Genomic DNA, 21,676 nt, shown 5'->3' on the forward strand with positions numbered 1-21,676 from the left:
TTAAAAAAACACAGTTCCACTTAAAAATTGCTTTTAAAAATGAAAATAGTAGTACTTAGGTGTAAATCTATCAAAACATTTAAGGACTTGTATGCTGAAAACGTCAACACACTGATGAACAAAATTAAAGGAGAGTTAAAATAAATGGAGACCTACCTTGTTCGTGGATTGGAAGATGAGACCTAGTAAAGATGTCAATTCTCCCCAAATTGACGTACAGGTTTAATGCAGCTCCTACCAAAAATCCCAGCAAGATTTTTTTGTAGATAAGATTACTTAGAAACTCATAGCTAAAACATCTTTGGAAGGCAGCTATGCTCACCACTATACCACCAACGCACACTAAAACATCTTTGAAAAATAAAGTGGGAGGAACTGGTCTACCCGACTTTAAGACTTAATATAAAGCTATGGTAATCATGACTGTGGAATTAATGGAGTGACAGAGACAGATCAGTGAATGGAACAGAACAGACAATGCAGACACAGAAATATGCCCAACTGATTTTTGACAAAGGTGCAAAAAAAAATTTAATAGAGGAATGCCTTTTCAACAACTGGTGCCAGAGCAACTGGACATCTATAGGCTGAAAAAAAAAAAAAAAAAAAAAAACCTTTGGGGCACCTGGGTGGCTCTCAGTTGGTTAAGCATTCAACTCTTGATTTCAGCTCAGGTCATAATCTCACAGTTCATGAGATCCAGCCCTGTGCTGGATCTGTGCTGACAGCAGGCTCTGTGCTGACAGCAGAACCTGCTTCAGATTCTCTCTCCCTTCTCTCTCTGCCCCTCCCCTGCCCACGTGCACTTGCTATGCCTCCCTCTCTCAAACATTAAAAACAAAAATAACCTAAATCTTGCACAAAAATTAACTCAAATGGATCATAGACTTAAACGTAAAACATAAAACTGTAAAGATTATACAAAAAACAGGAGGGGCACCTGGACATCTCAATCAGTTAAGTATCCAGCTTTGGCTCAGGTCATGATCTCTTGATTCCTGGGGTTAAGCCCCACATTGGGCTCTGTGTTGACAGCTCGGAGCCTGGAGCCTGCTTTAGATTCTGTGTCTCCCTCTCTCTCTGCCCCTCCCCTACTTGCACTCTCAGAAACATTTGAAAAATTAAAAAAAAAAAAACAAAAAACATAGACAATCTTTGGGATCTAGGACTAGGTAAAGATTAGACATGATACCAAAAGCACAATCCATAAAAGAAAACGGGTAAACTGGACTTCATCAAAATTAAAAACTTTTCCTTTATAAAGAATCCTGTTTAGAATATGAAAAAAATAAGGGACTGGGAGAAAATATTTGCAAACCAAAAATCCAACAAAGGCCCAGTATTTAGAATATATAAAGACTTCAAAACAACAGTGAAAGACCAAACCAATTACAAATGGGCAAAAAGAGGGGCACCTGGGTGGCTCAGCTGTTTGAGTGTCCAACTATTGGTTTCAGTTCAGGTCATGGTCTTGCAGTTCGTGAATTCGAGCCCCCCACTGGGCTCTGCGCTGACAGTGCAGCACCTGCTTGGGATATTCTCTCTCCCTCTCTCTGACCCTCTCCTGCTCGTGCTCTCAAAATAAACAGAACTTAAAAGAAAATGGGCAAGGGGCACCTGGGTAGCCCAGTCAGTAAATGTTCAACTTCAGCTCAGGTCATGATCTCACAGTTGTGGGTTCGAGCCCCACATCAGACTCTGTGTGACAGTTCAGAGCCTGGAGTCTGCTTCACATTCTGTGTCTCCCTCTCTCTGCCCCTCCTCAGTTTGCACTCTCTCAAAAATAAAACATTAGAAAAAAAAAAAAAAAAAAAAAGGCAAAAGAACAGGTATTTCACAAAATAAGCACATGAGAAGATACACGCAGCCATTCTGTTAATACAACTAGAAGCCACAAAGATATCACTACACACCTACCAGAATGGCTAAAATAAAAAATGGTGACAATACCAAATGAAGATTTAGAGAAACTGGATCACTCACACATCCCTAGTAGGAACATAAAATTGTACAGCTACTCTAAAGACATGTAGCAGTTTGTTTAAAAAACTAACCATGCAGAGAGGCACCTGGGTGGCTCATTCAGTCAAGCCTCTGATGTAGGCTCAGGTCATGATCTCACTGTTCATGAGTTTGAGCCCTACTTCAGGCTCTCTGCTGGCAGTGTGGAGACCACTTAAGATCCTCTGACCCCCTCTCTTTCTGCCCCTCCCCCTGCCTTCTGTCTCCAAAAATAAACATTAAAAAAAAAAACAAACAACTATGCAATGACCATACAACCTAACAATTGCATTACTGGACATTTACCTCAGAAAACCAATGTTTACACAAAAACTTGTAATGAACGTTCATAGCAGCTTTATTCGGAATAGCCAAAAACTGGAAACCACCCAGATGTCCTTCAATGGGACAAGGAGTATATCAAGGAATACAATGCAGTAATCAAAAGGAATGAACTACTGACACACACAACAACCTGGATGTATCTCTGGAGTATTATGCTGAGTGAAAAAAGCCAATCCCAAATGGTTACATACTATATGATCTCACACAACATTCTTGAAATGACAAAATCTTAGAACAGTGGTTGCCAGGGATTAGGGATGGAGGCCAAGGGGGTGGGTGTGGCTCTCAGAGGGTGCCGGGAGGGAGATCCTCGTGGTGATGGGGTAGCTCTATCTAGGCTGAAGTGGCGGTTACACAAATCTACTTGTGACAGAGAACTATACACCCACATTGTGCTAGTGTCAGCTTCTGGGTTTTGATACTGTATTATAACTATGTAAGAAGTAACCATTATGGAAAACTGGGTGAAGGGTACCTCTAGCTTTGCAACTTCCTATGAATCTGTAATGGTTTCAAAATAAAAAGTTAGAAAAAAAGTAAGCAATAACTCTAAATGCAACTTGGTATCCTGGATTGGATCCTGCAACAGAAAAAGGACATTATTGGAAAAACTGATAGAATCCAAGTAAAGTCTGTAATTTAGTTAACAGTTTTGTACCAATGTTAATTTTTTCTTAGTTCTGATAGATGTACCAAGGTTATGTAAGATATTAAGGGAAAGGGTATATGGAACTCTTCTGGTAATCTAAAATTATTTCAGGGGCACCTGGCTGGCTCAGTCAGTAGAGCATGCAACTCTTGATCTCAAGGTTGGGAGCTCAAGCCCCACACTGGGTATGGAGCTTACTTTAAAAACAAACAAAAAAATTAAAATTGTTCCAAAAAAAAATAAAATCCTGATACCCAGACCAATTAAATCAGGCTCCCTGGAAGGTGGGCCCCAGGTATCCCATATTTTTAATTTGCCAGGTGATTCTAATGTGCAGCCAAAGTTAAGAACCATTGTTCTGGAGACAGATGATGTCTAAGTATCTGTTTCCCACCTGGGTTTGCTCTTAGACTTCCTTGAGAACAGTTTCTAAGTGAGCATGCCAATGTTCTTTGGCTTTCATTCCCACTAGTCCCAGATAAAGGATTCAAATTCCTTTGAGAAAAGTTCCAGAAATCCTCCTCCCTCCCTATCCAATCTGAGATCCTAGGTCTCTATGATGCCCCAGTTTCTACACCGTTGAAGAACTGTGGAAGGTAAATGTGGGTAAACCAGAAGAAAAAGACAAATGCCTTCTTATTCCCAATTCTCTAAAACCCTGTAGCTAAGAATAGCAAAAAAGCAGAGAGCTGAAATGTTTCAGGGGTATAAAAAAACCTGATGTCCTATTCTTTTTTTTTTTTTTTTTTTTAAGAAAGGGGATGAGGATCTGCCTGGTGTATAACCAACCTTCCCTCCTCCCCCTTGGTGTTCTCCGTGCAAATTACAGCCATACAGCTCTCCACAGAGGCCTAGGAAGAAGGTACAAAAACAGGTCTAGCAGTTTGTTAATCTCCCTGGGATCCAGCAACTAAGAAAGGATTAGGTGCAGCAGACCCCTTCCTCCCATGTATGACCTCTTCTTAAAACACAGAAAAAGACAAATACTGTTAGTGGCAACTAAGCAAGACAGGCTGAGAAGCAGAAAGAGCAGGACTCCTCAGTGCCACTGGGGGCCAGCTTGCTTGCTCAGGGCTCTGAGCTCAGGGCTCAGAGAAGCAACCTCCACAGGAGGGAGCAGGACAGTGGGACATACTTGTGGGTCATCGTGCTTCTTCTAGGTTTGGCACACGCAACAGGCAGGGGCATGTGCTTTGAAACATGGCATTGTAAGGGAAGCCAAATAGTTCACTGTGGCCAAGGTCATGGATGTGAACCCCCAGCCAAAACTAGTGCTCTTGGTTTGCTCAAAAAGTGCTGCCGGCAGCAGAAAGTTGGCAAATTAAAAGCAAAGTGAGTACAGGTCACGGCCACATAAAGACAGTAATCGTGCACTCACATCATGGCTTGGCCCAAAGAGGTATAAATACACTGCACTGTCACAGGGAGAAGGCTGGGTCCTGGGGACCGGAGATGACAGTGTTCTTTCCATTCCCTTCAGAAGCAGGCCTGGAGGGCTGCGCCCCAGCTAACCCCCATTTCCTAAAGGAGGGCAGGACCTGCTGAAGGCTCCTGGCACTGAGGTCTGGTTCTGAGAACAGCCCAGGACCCACATCTATAAGGGCCATCTAAAACGTGGCCTGGAGGGGATGGGGACAGGCTGACGGGAAGCTACTCCTCGGCGCTCCAGTTCCCCACGTGCTTGTCCATTGCCCACACCTGGGGCTGCCTGGCAAGCAGTTAAACCCCTGGGTTCCGCCCAGGGCTCTCCTCCGCTGGGAGGCCAGGTCTGCTGTGGTTGGGCCCTAGAGGAGAGAGGGAAAGGAAAATTAATATCAAAATCAGTAAAGGGAGCAGGCCTTATCAAAACCAAGTGTTAAAATTGTCTTCAGGACAAGAAGGGGTGGGTAAGACAGAGGAGCCTCAGGACACCTCAGTATCAAGGCAGAGCTGGGAGTGACGAGTTAGGAAAATAGGCTAACTCCACATCACAAGAGAAAACCACTGGGAGGAGGGGATGCATCACTGAGAGGCAGGAAAGCAGGGCAGGGGGGTTTTGCTCACGGGAGGCCAAGGCCATAAATGCTGGACGAGAGGAGCCCACCCTGAACAATAAAACACCTGCACTGGAAGGAAGGTTTAGTTTCCAGTGCCGAGTATTTCATGACCCCTCCTGTCTTCCAGAAAAATGAAAAGTAGGAACAAGGGACAGGAAGGGCCCACTCACCCTCCCACCCCCCAAGAGAAACACCTCCCAGGCAGGGGTGGGAGTGGGAGCGGTTTCCAGGGCTCCTCCCAGCAGCTAGAGGGCTGGGGAAGGAAAGCAAAGAGAAAGTGAAAGGGAAGATATTTACCTTGGGTGTTTTCTGAAAACAAAAAATGCTCACTAGTCCACAGTCAATTATCAACTGCAGTTTCCAAATGTGCCAAAGAGGGAAAGGTCTACGGGGAAGGCTAGAGAGAGCAGAGGGGAGAGAGACAAGAGGAAACCAGCTATGCAGCTGCGCCGGCAGGGCCTGTCACAGATGCGCTGGGCGGGGTGGGGGGCCTGGGTGTCGGCGTGCAAACACGCTGCCTGAGCCTCAGAACCAGAGGGAGCAGGAAGCGCAGCATCTGGAGTGGACTCTCCCTTGGAAATCAGCTCTGTGAATGGTCGTTGTGCAGTAGTTACCCCGAGTTTGAAATGGCAGGCCAGGGGTCAGGAAACTTTCTGTAAAGGGCCAATATTTTTAGGGTTTGCAGGTCATATGGTTCCCGTGGCAACAATTCAACTCAGCTGTTGTAGCTAAAGGCAGCCATATACAACCCATAAACCAGCAGGTCGGGTCCAATAGGACTTTATTTACAAGAACCGGCAGCTGGCCAGTTTGCCGACCCCTGCTGTAGGCAGTTAAAAATGATTGTGCCTTCCAAGCATCTCAATAAAGGCATTTGTCTGCCAGGAAATCTAGTGCCAAAGTCAATCAGGGGATAGTTCTGACCTACACTATTTAAGCAATGTCCCCAGCAACACCTCCATGTGTGCAGCGACACTAAGCTCTCCTGGGCAGCAGAGTGCCACCCACCAGAGAGACTGCAGCAAGAACTTTGGGAGCTGAGGCAGGAGCACAAGCACAGCAGGCAAGCCCCACTAGGGACAAATGTCAGGGCGCACTTAAGGGAGAAGCAACATCATGGCAACAGAACAGGGGATGCTAATCCATTACACAGAGGAAAATGACCCACAGAGCCACTGTAAATTACAGGTTTCCCTGCTTTCCCAAAGTAGAGTGTTGCTATGGAACCTTCTGTAAGCCAGAATGGCAGAGAGCGAAGATGCAACCACCATTTCATGAAGCAAAAGTCCTCTTCGCATTTCTTTCAGTTAGTGAAAACAGGCACGGACGTAGATACTTTGTAAAAGCAAAGCAGCACCAAGCAAACTTTCGGGGATACCTGTAGTCCCTTACAGGACTGCCCAATGAACAGCTGAAGCCAAAAAAGGATGGGAAAACACTGCATGTATAATAAAAAAGGCAATGAAGGAAAAACCATCCTTCTTAGATTTAGGTCTACACCTTGAAAAGAACATGTGCAGTCTGAGTAGCAGATGGAGCCACACAGAGTTCAGGCTGAGAAAACCAAGACCAGTGCTCACATTTTGAAAGAACAACATACTGGCTTTTGAGACCCAAGTCTAATGAGATGGTGTGAATCTCTATACAAGTAGCATCTCACAAAACAACAGAATATCACAGTAAATACAGACCTGTGATCAGTCCTAAAAGGCAGAACACCACCTCTCAGTGCACGTTCACGGAGAAAAGGCTCAAATGCCCAGATCCAGGGTTTGAGCAGCACACCTCAAGCTGGGGCCCCCTTTTACCAACACAGAGATGAAGCACTCGGGCTGAGCCGCTAACGTGGCCCAGGGTGGGGCTTTCTGTCCCTTGCACCTACATGTCACCTCTCAGAAAGTATCTTTCTACCATAAAAACATATTCGTGTTCTCCAGTGTGGGTTTAAGTAACCAGAGCTGTTCCCTATGAGACACCAAGGCCAAGGGCAGGCACAGGTTCCAAGCCAGAGTGCCTAGGTCTCTCTCTGCTTCTGACTCTTCATCTGTAAAATGCACCTTACCACTACCACCTCTGAAAACGGCTGGGAAGTTTTCTTGGATGAGTTAGGACAAGGAAAGCTCCAAGTACAGTGTCAGGCAGAGTAAGCATTCAAATGAGTTCAGTTCCCCAATGCAGAGTGCCCAGGGCAGCCGGTGGCCTCTGTGGAAGCCCCACCCACTCCTCCAGCACCACTCAGCCTTGGAGTATATCTCTAACCGCAACTCAGGAGCTCAATCAGAATTAAAGTACCTTCTTGAGTAGTAAGGAAAATAAGTTCCCTGACTTTTTACCACTCCTACCCAAAGGCCTCTCTCCACAGGCTTTTTATTTTCCCTTCTTATGCTCTTGAAGGCGTGGTTTGCCATCCCACAACCCACCCCACACTGCAAAGTCTATTTCTTCCAACGTGATACTCCTGCTCAAAGTGGAACCCTGGATGGGAAGGGCACGCCTTAAATATTAGCTTCACCTGACTGAATGTCTCAACAAGTACCCTTCTTGGTTTCTGGGATGGTGTCGACCAGCCACCTTCTGAGCCAGGCCCACTGGTGACCTAGATCTTCATTTTTCAGGTGACCTAACTCTAATCCTAAATGACCAAGAGTGTCTGAGCTTGACCTTATTCCCACTTAGCAACTATTCTCTAATTAAGTCAATCCATCCTAACAAGCCCTCTAGAGAAAATGCTAACTTAACATACTTTCAACTCCAGCTGGTCTACAGCGCAATGTCATCCAAGCTTTAAAACTAGTGAAAAGAGAAAGAGGAGAGGATGGGCAAAAAAGGGGACAAGGAAAGAAGAATGCAAGGCAGAGTGAGGGCAGAGAGAGTGAGTCTGTGTGTGCGAACAGCAAGGACGGCACAGGACATGAACTCCCTCTGGGCTGACACACGGTGGGATGTGGCCATGAGGGGCTCACCTGCTGCTGTGGCTGTCTTGTCACCGAGGAGCCTGATCTGGCTGCCTGGGATGACCTGGAGGTCTGCGCTCTCCGGGGACTGTGGCAGGTTCTGGGCTCGAGTAGCCAGGAGTGCATTGAGGTACTGCAGCCGCGTGACCTAGAAGACAGGAAGCATTACCACGCAGGTGCGACTCGTGAAGCCAGATGGAGAAAGTGAGGTATGAAAGATCACACCTCTCCCTCCTGCCCACAAGCACCAGAACTAGGTGGGAGAGTCACACTCAGCAGGACCAAGAAAAATGAAGAACTTTAAGCAAGCCAAGGGAAGAGGGGAGCAATCAAGCAGTGTTTTTAAGATCTCAAAAGGAAACTGGGTGCAGTCCCAGTGACGGGACTAGACTGTCAGCAATCAGGCCTCCAGGGGCCAAGGCCGTCTGTCCTTCAGAGCAAGTACAAGGTCGTGCTCTGTGTGTGAACTCTCAGGTTGACTCAACTAGAATCTACTTTTAATCCATACAAATTTGTGACCAGCTGGTTCAGCCCCTTGGGGACACAAAGCTGATTAAAAGCCAGTACCCATGAGCAGCCCAGTCACCTTAATGAACTGTAGGTCGGAGAGGGCCCGCACGGTGTAGTCAGGACAGTACGCAGACAAGCGGCCACCATCGGTTGGCTCAGACTGCAGGTCATGGCGGATGGACTGGAGCGAGGACACTGGGGACTGGTGAACTATCAGAAGAAACAAACAGTGACATCTCCGGTGGGGACAAATGCAGTCTCTAACATCCACCCCACAGATAGCTAGAACATAGAGAAGGATGGCAAGCACAATTCCTCCTGGGAAAGGCTAGCAGGGGTGGGAGCGAGCAACAAAGATGAGCCCCAAAGAAATGCTGCCCATTCCCTCAACGCAGCACAGAGATGAGAAAAGCCAGCCTGTCCCAAAGAGGAATGTCTGACAGGACGGGGCAACTGGGTGCTTCAGTCCATTAAGTGTCTGACCCTTGATTTCAGCTCAGATCGTGATCTCACAGCTCATGAGATTGAGCCCCAAGTCAGACTCTGAGCTGACAGCTCAGAGATTATCTTGGGATTCTCTCTCTCCCTCTCTCTGCCCCTCCCCCCGCTTGCTTGCTTGCGAGTGTGCATGTGTGTGTACTCTCTCAAATGAACATTAAAACACAGACACACACACACAGGAACACCTGGAAGAAAGGGAGGCCAGAACCTTTCCCCCAGCAAGCAGCCAGGCAGGTCAGACTCTGCCCAGCCCAGCAGCTGAACCCAGCGTTCCACTCCCAGAGGGCTGTGACTTACCTGAGGACGGTGCTGTCAGGGCAGATACTCCATAGTAGGTGAAGGCCCCATTCTCAAACTTCAGGCCCTCTTTCCCGATCTCCACCTCAACCCTGCCCTGGGAGGTGTAGGGAAAGGGAGGAAGGAGGAGTAGGGAAAGAAACAGATGCGGACAGATTACCTTTCCTGCCGAAGAGAGCACAAGGAGAAAGCAGCAACCCCAGTTATTCAGGGGGTGTGTATCTGGATGATCCTCCCTCTTCTCAGACCCTTCCCTAGTTTCTGAGCAAGTGGGAGGCCCCAGTCTGGGCTCCCAGTTACCTGCAGGATGAGAATGAAATAATCCACCGGCTGGCTGCGCTGGTACAGGTAATGGTGGGCAGCCAGACGGTTGCTCTCGTCAAACCTCACTTCCTGGTTGACGCTGGGATGCTTCAGCAGGTGCAGCAGGACCTTCTCGGAGATTCGCAGGGGGCTGAATACATCCACCTCTGCCCCGTGGTGGAAAAAAGGGACAGTGTCCACCAGGCCCAAAGTGGCCTGCACAGCCACACCCGACTCCTGCTGCCCCACATGAGCCAAGTCACCTCCCCAATACAAGAGAACTGGGCAGGCACACACCCACCCGCTGCTGTGGCTCGCCAGAGGTGGCACCAGCCTGGCCCCAGCTCTCAGCCACCTGGCAGACAGGAGCTGCCACTCAGGTGCCCTGAGATGCTGACAGGGCTACAGAGAGAAGCACAAGTTCTGGACACTGTCCTTACTGGGAATGAGGGGACACTTGGTGTCCGCCTGGAGGTCTCCTGACCCACTGGACGGGGAGCAAGAGAGCAAAGACAAGGCCCACCCTTCACCCTCACCTCGGGACAGGAAGCGCTGGGTGGCCAAGAGCAGCTGAGGCGAGATTTTCACTTTATATTCATCATCAGACACCTTGAACAAGGAGAATTCCTCTTTCCGCCTGAGAGGGGCACTCAGAGAAGCAGGCTTCTTCCTCACTGTGGCATCTCCTACAATGGCAAGAAGGCCTGCTGAGCCATCAGTAGCCCTCCAATCAACACAACCAAGCCAAGGCCTGGAAGTTCTTGGGGATGGGAGGGGGCAGCAACCCATATTCCTGCTATATCCCGAGGGAGTATGGAAAGCGACTGCTCTTCTCCTCAGAGTTGGGAGATAATACTGGTATGACAGCAAGACCACTTGTAAAAATAATAGACATTCTTGGTCATTAAGAGACCCCTCACCAGAAAGCACGTGTTTGCAGACAACTGGTGCTAAACAGCAGCAGCTAACCTGATGTCTGCACGCCTATGGCAACCTGAGGCACCAAACTACAGAGGCTGCATTTGGGGGACAGATGCATGGGCAAAGTGATTCACCTGGTAACAAACAGGGGTGGGGTGTTCAGTGTCCCAAGTGTGCATGTGAGACCTCAGCCATCGAGCATGGGTTCTGTGTCTACCCTACAGATCTCAGCCATCATCCCAAGAGGCAGACACTTCTAAGACAGGCCCCAGAATCTTCTGTTTTGGAAAGACCCTCTTAGCAGTAAAGAATAGGATACTTGGAGGAAACGCTTCTGTACTGTACAAAAGAACATGAGAAAGTAAGGGCCAAGGCAAACAGGAGACTGGGAAAGGCCCATAAAGGGCAGAGTGTCCCCTCTGTGCTGGAGAAACCAAACAATGCAGCTGTGATGAGAGCCCCAGGCAAGCACTGAGACTGTAAAGGCCGTGGCTCCCCAGCCAGGCGCAGGTGTGGGGCCTCCGACACCTGATCTGAGGCAGGGCTAAGGGGAGAGGGGCCTGGCTAGGTAACAGCTCTGACTGGAGATCCAGCCTCATTTTCAGCAACACGGAGACCTATTGTCCTCTGATGCACACGATACGTCTCAGTAGGCTTAAAAGTTAAGATGGAACACTACCAGTAGTCAAGACTCACGGTAATCCTCAGACTCATCCAGGATCTCAGACTTGATGATCTCCTCAATGACGTCCTCCAGGGTGACCAGGCCCAGCACCTCGTAGAAGGGGTCACCTTCACCCTCGTTGTTCACCCTCTGCACGATGGCCAGGTGGGACTTCCCTGGGGGAGGGGACATTCAGGTTACAGCTTGCCAGGGGCCTCCCATTTTGCTTACTCACACCTGTGACAAGCTCACCAAAGGGACAGAAGTTGATGTTTTTCCTACAAGGTGCCAGGCACAAGATGGGACTCACTTTACATTGGAGGAACCTAGATCTCAGACACTATGTTCACCCACACAAGGCCACCCAGGCAGTGGCAGAGCAGAGTCAGCCTCTGGTCTAAATGAACGTGGCATAGACAAGGATGCATCAGACTAAGACAGGCACAACAGGGTTGCACACACAAGGGCACCAACTCCAGAAGCACAGCCTCCTCTGAGACAATCTAAATGGCAGAGCAGAGAGGGGCCACCCAGTGACTCTCCTAGGGAAGTTTTCCTAATTCGGAAAGCTGTCCTTTATTTCCAGAAGCCAAGGTCTATGAAAGTTATCCAGGGAGAAGATGGTAAACTGTGTGGGAGGAAGAGCAGCAGCCTGGAACTGTTCACCTTCCTCTTCTTCAGATTAGTTTTCTGTTTCTTTCTTTGATAAAGAAATGTAAGCTTGAAAAAGCCCAAGCCTCAGAGTGCTGGGGAATATTGAGAAAACTTCAAGAATCTACTTTTTTTATCTACGAAACTTTATACCTGTTCAAAAGAAAAAAAATGCAAGCTACCCAGGTCATTGTAAATTTCTGAGTAGCCACATTAAAAAACAAAAACCAAAACAAAACAAAAAACCACAGGTGAAATTGACAACATATTATTAACTCAATATAGCCAAAATATTTCAACATTCAATCAATATAAAAACATCAAAACAGGGACCCCTGGCTGGCTTAGTCAGTGGAGCATGTGCCTCTCAAGTTCTGGGTTGTGAGTTTGAATCCCAAGTTGGTACAGAGATTACTTAAAAATAAAATCTTAAAAAAAAAAAAATTAATTAATTAAAAATTTAAATAAATTAGGGGTGCCTGGAGGCTCAATCGGTTAAGCTTTTGACTCTCGATTTCAGCTCAGGTCATGATCTCCTGGTTCGTGGGACAGAGCTCCACATTGGGCTCTGCACTGACAGCACAGAACCTGCTTGGGATTCCCTCCCCCCCCCCCCGCCCCTCACCTGCTATCTCTCTCTCTCTCTCAAATACATAAATTTTTTTTAATAAAAATTTTTTAAAGATTGAAACATATTTTCCTTTTTTGCACTGTCTTTGAAGTCTGGTGTGTGTTAGGCACTTCCAGCACACCTCAGTTCAGACCAACTACCTTTCAAGAACTTGACAACCACATGTGGGCAGGGGCTGCAGAAGGGGTTGTGCAGGACTAGGATACAGAGCTAAGAGAAACTCACCTCAGCCTTTGTTACTGATAAAAAAAACTTAAGGTAAAAGCTAGCCTGGATCCACGTAAGGGAGTATTTGCTTCAAAAATCTCTCAGTTTAAAAAAAAAAAGAATCTTTCAGTAAAGAAAAAAGTCAAGTTCACTTCTTTGTGTGAATAATACTTTACATACCTTGGGTTTAATTACAGTGTAGTGAACAGAGTTCAGAAACACACTCTCTGGAACTCTGTCTGGCACACACTGCCTCATTCTTTCAGCATCCATGCCCCACCCCCCAGTGTCAGGTGCAGGAAGACCTCTGCTCCAACTTTAGATTGAACAAAATGTCCAGTCAACCAAAAGCTATTATTATTAGACCACTGGCCAGGTCATCAAGAAAGGAATGAGGCTCTAAAAGAATAAAAAGAAAACACTTAACTATATTTCATCAAATCTAAGATGTCCTCAATTGTGAGATACATCCTGATTGCAGAAAGTTGAAACAAAAAAATGTGCACCTGAGACACGAAGGACTGCGGCATTTCGTGCCTACTGTGTGCTGGCCACTAAGGGCTTTATTCAGTTATTAACTTACAAATCCTTCAACAACTCTATGAAGGAACAGAACATTATTCCCATTTACAATTTGCAGAGAAAACTGAGACCAAGAAAAGGTTCAGTGACTCACCCAAGTGCAAAACCTGGATTTGATGGGGCACCTGGGTCACTCAGTCGGTTAAGCATCTGACTTCAGCTCAGGTCATGATCTCACAGTTCGTGAGTTTGAACCCCACATCAGGCTCTCTGCTGTCAGCACGGAGCCTGCTTCAGATCTTCTGTTCCCCTCTCTCTCTGCCCCTCCCCTGCTTATGTCTGTGTGCACTCTCTCAAAAAAAAAAAAAAAAAATTAAAAAACCCCCCAAAACAAAAAAAAACCATGGGATTTGAACCCAGGCAGTTGGCTCCTGAATCTGTTCTCTTGACCACCACACTCAACTGACTTTCACTGAAGAGAACAAAAAACCTGAATCTTAGGAAATCCTCCCCTCTGGGTGAGTTACACGTGGCCAAGGTACTCTCTCCAGCACAGTAGCCCTTCTAAAGAAAAGTATCGTTTTCTAGGATGCTCTAACATCCTCAGACAAAAATTAAAGGCAGAAATGACTATACCATCTTTCCTGCTTCCAGGAGGAAAAGGCCAGGGGTTGCCTAGAACTACCTGCTCTTTCCTGCTGAGACAGAAGCATTGAATGAGGAACTCAGCATTTCTAGATGCTTCCCAGCACTGGGTATCTGTGCTGGGAATGGTTCACACTGGCAGACAGACATCATTTCTACAAGGGCCAAGGCAAGGCCCTTGTAAGACAGCCCTCATGGGGAAACACCAAAGCTCAACATACAATTTTGGTCAGATTCTGGGAACCAGAGCCCAGGTTCTAGATGACCATCTAAGACAGAGAACTCATTTCAGCTCCATTCTTCCAGAATGCCAGTTGCTTTGGCAGGTTACCTTTAGAATGGACTAACTTCTCCCTTGCTTTCAAACAGTTTTTTTTAAATTTTTTTTAATGTTTATTTATTTTTGAAACAGAGAAAGACAGGCAGACCATGAGCGGGAGAGGGGCAGAGAAAGGGAGACACAGAATCCGAAGCAGGCTCCAGGCTCTGAGCTGTCAGCACAGAGCCTGATGTGGGGCTCACACTTTGAGCAGAGCAGAGAGATCGTGTCCTGAGCTGAAGTCAGATGCTTAATGAATGAGCCACCCAGGTGCCCACAAACGTTTTTGTTTTTGTTTTTGTTTTGAGAGAGAGGAATGCCATGTGCAAATGGAGAAAGTGACAGAGGGAGAGAGAGACTCTTAAGCAGGCTCCATGGTAAGCATGATGTGGGGCTCGATCCCACAACCGTGGGATCATGACCTGAGTCGAAATCAAGAGCCGGATGCTTAACCAACTGAACCACCCAGGTGCCCCACTTTCCAACTTCTGTAAAACAGGCACAAGTTTCTCAGTGGCCTGCCACATGGAATCACTCAATATCAAACAGATGAAAGCAGAGCCCTTGAAAGATCCCCTAACACAATGGCCATGTGATTTATCTCTAGACAGAATGTCCAAGGGGTCCAGAAGGCAACCATGAAAAAGCAGTAGGGGTACACACAGAACAAGCAGCTGGAGGGATTAAAGTTTATTTCTCATCTGATAGGATAAAAATGTCCTGAAAATATACAGGCCCCTGGCTGGCTGACTGGAAACACTAACACAGACCCCAGGACGGCTGCCTACAGGCTCTCCCCAAGCAAGTTCTTCGGAGCCACAGACAAGGGGGCAGATGGTGCATCTTACCAACATCAACCAGAAAGCCCTGCAAAAGCTCTTGGGAGTTTTAATTCCAGTTAGCAAGCTCAAATGTACTCAATTATATGGATGCTAGAGGACTCTTCCATAATGTCTAATTTCTAGAATATTTGTAAAAATGCAGTTGGAGTTTAAATTCCTTTGCCTTCCTTTACCTTTTAATATATTATTTGTTGATTTGTTTTTGAGAGACAGAGCGTGAGCAGGGGAGGGGTAGAGAGAGAGAGAGAGAGAGAGAGACACACACACACACACACACAGAATCTGAAACAGGCTCCAGGCTCTGAACTGTCAGCACAGAGCCTGATGCGGGGCTCGAACTCACAGACCATGATTATCATGACCTGAGCTGAACTGACTGAGCCACCCAGGCGCCCAACCTTCCTTTATTTTTTAAAGCAACCGTGGGAACATGTCCTAGGAGAAAAGTGCCAGGATAACATTCCTCACAACAGCTCTGACTCTTTTCAGAATCGTGGGGATCCTCTGGCCTCTGACAATGAACCAGAACTCAGTTCATTTAGTATATGTGCTGCCGAAGCGAGCACCAGAACTCAGTTCATTTAAAGCAGAGACTCTGAAAAGCTCACGCATCCTAATTCCTCCTTTGGTTGAATGTCCTTGAATGTTTTCATTAGGGAGTTGACAAAGATGACAGGATTAAAAGCTCTAAAAAAACACATGTTATTTACCACAACTCCGAAGTATTCACACTTCCTGGTAATGTTTGCACAAAATAATCGGTGTCATCTTAAGTCTGCACACTAAGGGGCACCTCACCAGAGAAGGTGCCTCTCCCAGACTATAAAGTTCCAAAACAGACAATGCTCTGAAGGAATGAAAGGAACAGGGCCCGGAATGGTAGCTGCCAAGATGCCAAGGACTCCAGCTTCAGGAAATTCAGAGGGCACCACCACCTCACCCACTTGGCAGAGAGATGGGAAGGGAATCGATTTCTAAAACCTCAGGCGCCATAAAGGCTGCAATATGCCCTTTGTTCATAAACAGAATGAAGAAAGGGGTAAGGCTACAAAGGACTTTAATGAGGAAAAATAGGTATCTACCAAAGGACTGCACTGCAAAGAGAAGCAGAGAAGCCTGCCCAATGTCAGAGGAAAGATATAGCCAACCTGCCCCGAGAATGCCCCTCACCTGCCACAGGAGGAGGAAGGCAAGGAGGACTGAAGAGCTTTCCGTTCAATCTTCAGGTTCCCCAGAGCTGCTCTGAGTCCACAACCCCAGAAGACGAGCAGCCCAAACTGTGGGCATTCTCTCCCCACCGGTTCCTTCCTATCAACATTCAAACCCAAAGCCACCCAACTCGCCCATCTTAAAACCAAAGAGCTAAGGCCTTCTCCCCTGCCAGTTCTCTCCCAACCACTGCTCTCTGGCTTCCTCTTTGTAGCCATACCTCATGGAAGGTCCATCTACTTCAACTGTCACGTTCCATCACCCCACACCATAGCACCAAATCTGCTCTCTCAAAGGTCAAGGGTATCCTGGTTGCTGGATGCAAATGACATCACGCTGGCCTCTCCTGAATCATTCGCCTTCCCTTGGTAAGTGGTCTCTTCCCTTAGCTTCTAGGACGTTTAAACCTCTGGCTCTCCTCAGCAGCCTCTCCTCTGCTACCCTCCATCCCTTTTATGCTTGTGCCCTCAGGGGGTTAGGCCTTTTGCACCATTCCTGTGGCTTGACTGAGGGACCACTGCTATAACAACAACCAGATCTTTATCTCCTGCTTGGGTCTTTACCTCCTATTTCTCATCAACTGGTATAGCCTGCCTCTTGGGACACTGCACAGACAAATCCCAAATTCCAGTGTTCAGAACAAATTCGTCTGTGCCACCACTCCCCCCACCACAATGATCCCCTTCTCTGTAAGTGCTCTGCTTCAGAGAAGGCTAACACCACCCCCAAGCCAGAAACCCCAAGCCTCACCCTCAGCTCCTCCCTCTCACTCCACAGCTCTTCAGCGAACCACAAAGCCCTCTCAATTCCACCTCTGAATACCCTCTTGGACCTCCTCTCCAGGCCCACTGTACACCCTTGTTCAGCCTTCCAGCATTTCTTAGCTGGACCCCCACTCATTGGTCTCCACACCAGTCAGTGCTCTGCTCAAAGTCAGCGCCCAAAGATCAAGTCCAGAGGCGCCTGGGTGGCTCAGTCGGTTAAGCGTCCGACTTCAGCTCAGGTCACGATCTCACGGTCCATGAGTTCGAGCCCCGTGTCGGGCTCTGGGCCGATGGCTCAGGGCCTGGAGCCTGCTTCCAATTCTGTTTCCCTCTCTCTCTGCCCCTCCCCCGTTCATGCTCTGTCTCTCTCTGTCTCAAAAATAAATAAACGTTAAAAAAAAAATTACAGGGGCGCCTGGGTGGCGCAGTCGGTTAGGCGTCCGACTTCAGCCAGGTCACGATCTCGCGGTCTGTGAGTTCGAGCCCCGCGTCGGGCTCTGGGCTGATGGCTCGGAGCCTGGAGCCTGTTTCCGATGCTGTGTCTCCCTCTCTCTCTGCCCCTCCCTCGTTCATGCTCTGTCTCTCTCTGTCCCAAAAATAAATAAACATTGAAAAAAAATTAAAAAAAAAAAATTACAATAAAAACTAAATAGTAAGGGCAAGAAAAAAAAAAAAAAAGATCAAGTCCAGCCTTCCCAGGGTCTCAAGCTGGGAGGTAGCAGGGGCACGATGGAACCTTCCTCTATGGACTCCAGGACCTGAAGTGCTGGCCACCAGGCCACAAGAACTTCCACTGCCTGGGAGACTACAGTGGCCCAGAGAAGAGTACTCAGAGAGGGGCTGCATAGCCACTTTTTGGGGAAACAGCCAAGAGCAACCAAGAAATTCTCAAGCAAAGCAGTCAGAGCTGTGGAGCAAAGTCTCCCACACAATCCTAAGGTACAGTAATGACAGTAACTGCCCAACTATTCAACACCCATGCGGCCTGGGGCCAGAGGACTTCACAGCTGCCAAGCAGATCAGGAGCCTCCGCTCTCTGGTAAAGACCCTGCCTCACATTATGCAGCCTTTAGGGTCAAGCCCATCCACAGCCCTGGGTGTCCCCCATGCTTATCCTGCAGGAGTTCAGGTGTGAGAAGCATGGCCAGTGGACAAAGAGCAGCCAAGCTCTGGGGAACACACCCAAGCCTGCCAATGGAGAGGACTAGAGAGGAACCCACACCTTCACACCCTTGGGACCCTTGGGAGGGTGGGTCTCAGTTTTTACTAGCAACCTTATTTTTTTTTTTAATTTTTTTTAATGTTTATTCATTTTTTGATAGAGACAGAGCGTGAGTGGGGGAGGGGCAGAGAGAGAGGGAGACACAGAATCCAAAGCAGGTTCCAGGCTCTGAACTGACAGCACAGAGCCCAACGTGGGGCTCAAACTCACAGACTGTGAGATCATGACCTGAGCTGAAGTCGGACGCCTAACCGACTGAGCCACCCAGGCGCCCCTACTAGCAACCTTAGAGTTGCTCAGATAAACCAAGGTGAAAAGAGAGGGTGAAAATGTGGAGTTAAGGGAGACCCAGAGAGACCTTACTCAGCATGAGAAAAGGGGAAGTTAAAACAAAAAAGACTAGACAGACAAAGGGGAGACTAAATCAGCATCCATAAAGTTGTTTCTGGTGAAATCAAAGCGGAAGTTTCTTTCACATCTGCAGGAAATTAGGAATCATTCCTTCTGTTATCAGCAAAGCAACAGCTCATCAGTGGCCTTAACAATGATCCCTGGAAACATCACAGACCAAACTAATTTGATATTATGTGTACAAATAACAGCGTCCAGGTAACTTGAGACTATACTCTCTTATTCTTTTAGTTTCTATTTAAGAATTTAGACCTATTACAAAGCCAAAACTCACAAAAACGACACTGACAAAAAAAGCTGGTGGGTTAGAACCAAGTGGACATAGCTCCCCAAATTAGGCCTACAAGGAAAGAGGGGATTTTGCTGTCTATACCGCTCTAAAAGTCAACTTTTAAATGATATTTCAAAAGGCCACTGACAGCTGCAAGGGCATCATCTAAAAGGGCACTCGGAGGTCTCACTGCCCTCCATAAAGATGGGACCCTTTCGTTGAGACTTCCATAAACCCCCACTTTTTCCAGCGGAGGGCTCTGGCATTCGTGTCCCCTCCCCGATATCCCCACGTTACCTCGTTTGAACTCCTCCAGGACAGCGTCCAGCTTGGTGTCGTTGAAGACGAAGTGGAGTGGATGGTTGTAAAAGCGGGTGATGGTGCTGAGTGGTGTGCAGTCTTCGGGGTCCACGAAGGCCAAGTCCTTGAGGTAGAGCATGTCCACGATGTTGGAGCGCTCCTCCTCGTACACCGGGATGCGCGTATAGCCGCTCTGCATGATGCTGGCCAGGACGCCGAAGTCCAGCACGGCGCTGGCGTCCAGCATGAAGCAGTCCTCGAGCGGAGTAAGCACGTCCTCTACGGTCCGACAGCGCAGCACGCCTTTGCTGAGATCGCTGTAAGGGTCGCCGCCCCCGCGCGCCAGTTCCAGCACGCGCTCGCGCAGCCTCCCGGGCCGCGCCGCCAGCTCCAGCAACTGGCCCACGGGCAAAGCCACCGGCAGGGTCAGCAGCACGGCCAGGCGGCTGAGGAGCAGCGCGCGCGGCGCCAGTGCCAACGCCCAGCGCCCGCTCACGGCGGCCGGCACCACCTCGCCCACCAGGAACACGAGCCCCGCGCTGCCTAGCACGGCGGGCACCGCACGCTGGCCGGCCGCGCGGTACAGCAGCACCGCCAGCGCCGTCTGCGCCAGGCTGGCCAGCAGCAACAACGCGCCCAGGGCGCAGCCGGCCCAGCGCCGTGTGGGCTCCAGGCGCCGCGCCGCCGCACGCTCGGCCTCCGAGCCGCTCTCGCGCAGCACCTGCACCTCGGCGGGCGCCAGCGCCAGCGCGCTCAGTTGCAGGCCCCGCGCCAGCGCCGCTAGAGCCAGCAGCCCCGCCGCCCCTAGGCCCAGCGCCCAGGGCGGCGCCGCCTCCTCAGCTGCCGCGCCGCCCGGCTCCACGCGCACAGCCTCGGCGCGCAGGCGCAGCAGCGCGCTCCACTCGCCCGTGGGGGCCGCCGTCTCCTGGGCCGCCGAGCCATCCGGCTCCCCGCGCACCGCCAGCAGCGCCGAGTGCGGGCGCGCGGCCTCGGCGCGCAGGCGCAGCAGCGCGCGCCACTCGCCCGTGGGGGCCACCGCCTCCTCGGGCGCCGCGGCCGGCCCGCCCTCGGGGCAGCCCGCCCCCTCGGGGGCCACCCAGGACCAGGAGCTGTTGGCCAAACCCGAGCCGAAGACGCGCAGGCGGAAGGTGGCCTCCGACGCGTCCCGCACCTCTCCTCCGCGCGCCCACCCCGCGTCCGCGGCTCCGTCTTCTTCCAGACAGACACCCAACACTCGCGGGCCCGACGCCGCCTCTCCGGCGGCGTTGCCCAGGCAGAGCGCGGCGAGCAACCAGCCTAGCCGACCCGCCGCCGCCGCCGCCGCCATCGCCTGCTGCCCCCTCTCGGCCTCCCGCGCAGCCTACCCCTCCGCCTCCTCCGGACCAATCGTCGCTAGCCTTGGCACCTCCTCCGCCAATAGGCGGTGGGCGAGGGCGGGTCCCAGGGTCGGACTAGGCTGCGCCGGGGAGTAAACAAGCGGCGGCGCGATCCTGGGGCGGGCCGGGGGCGTAGGGCTCTCAGCCCCGCGGGGTTCAGCTGTGAGTCCTAGGGCGAGGGGTGGCCAGCGCCGGTGGCACGGAGTGGCGAGCTGGGCGTCTCGTTCCCACAGGCAGTGCCGGCGCGCCGGGAGACCGGACTTGTGCTTTGGGAAGTCCCTGACTCGGGGCGCGGAGCGGAGCGGCTGGCAGGCAGAATTTCAGTATGTGACAGATGTGCCATTTATGAGGAAAGGGCCCGGGAACCACTGACCTAGGGGCAAGGAGAGCTGAAAGAGGACTGGACGTTGGGAAGCTCAAGTTTCTTCAAGTTGATTGCGCCCGACTGTGCTATAGGTCTGGGGACGTTGAGACAGCCCTTTGCCTTCAAGGAACTTGCATTCCTGCTAGGGAGAATGATGGTAATTGTGTAAACAAACGAAATCACTACCTCTTTGGATTCCCACATCTACTTTTACAGTAGAAAAGTGAAGCATGACTTAGCATGGATGCTGGATTCCAACACGACCTGCCTGATATCCTGGTCACCATCCCACCCACGCTAACAGAGGGCGGCTTTGTCAAAAATTAGTTACCTGGTCACTCCACTTCTAGCAGATTATCCTTGGGAAAATATTTACTCAGGAACAAGAAGAACTATTCAAGAAGAGAGTTATTTAAAAGACAGAATGGTTCATTGACAGTATGGAATGTTTTTCACCCATTATGTATGCTCTTTGATTGAAAGGAAATAAACTGGGAACGGGGCTTTTCTACAGGTGTCCAGATTGTGTTTTGTGTTTTCTTTACATTTCTATGTATTTTCAAATTTCCTAGTAACAAAAGTAGACTTTGAAAAGGGTGAATGTCATTTAAAATCTTTATAAGGATTCTACAGAAACACATTTGCTATGTCATGAAAAGAATAAGTATAGGTACTGTGGCACACAGTTAAGTGTGGAAGGCAATATGCAAAAATGAACAAATCCATGTGTGAAAGACCAAAAGAAAAAAACGCTGTGTGAA

General features: G+C 49.3%; 1 protein-coding gene across 4 annotated transcripts; it reads right to left on the minus strand.

The window, feature by feature from the left end:
• Positions 1-3,726: 3,726 nt before the first annotated feature.
• On the minus strand, positions 3,727-20,514 carry CNNM3 (cyclin and CBS domain divalent metal cation transport mediator 3). 4 transcript variants are annotated; one of them, XR_003967743.1, is made up of 9 exons: positions 19,173-20,514; positions 11,214-11,357; positions 10,133-10,282; positions 9,594-9,763; positions 9,294-9,390; positions 8,572-8,705; positions 7,995-8,133; positions 5,329-5,428; positions 4,706-4,779 (listed from the first exon to the last, which is right to left on the minus strand). XR_003967743.1 is itself a non-coding variant. In XM_030310467.1 (8 exons), the coding sequence occupies exons 1-8, from the start codon at positions 20,500-20,502 to the stop codon at positions 4,715-4,717; spliced, it is 2,229 nt and encodes a 742-aa protein (XP_030166327.1). In that variant the 5' UTR covers positions 20,503-20,514; the 3' UTR covers positions 4,669-4,714. The 4 variants fall into 4 exon arrangements, 3 of the variants coding, with proteins under 3 accessions (XP_030166328.1, XP_030166327.1, XP_030166329.1); XM_030310467.1 differs by lacking the exon at positions 5,329-5,428 and having other exon boundaries at positions 4,669-4,779; XM_030310468.1 differs by lacking the exons at positions 5,329-5,428; positions 9,294-9,390; positions 9,594-9,763 and adding an exon at positions 9,454-9,593 and having other exon boundaries at positions 3,727-4,779.
• Between the last annotated feature and the right edge of the window lie 1,162 nt (positions 20,515-21,676).

This window comes from Lynx canadensis, chromosome A3 (genome assembly GCF_007474595.2).
Source record: "Lynx canadensis isolate LIC74 chromosome A3, mLynCan4.pri.v2, whole genome shotgun sequence".
Taxonomy (NCBI): domain Eukaryota; kingdom Metazoa; phylum Chordata; class Mammalia; order Carnivora; family Felidae; genus Lynx; species Lynx canadensis.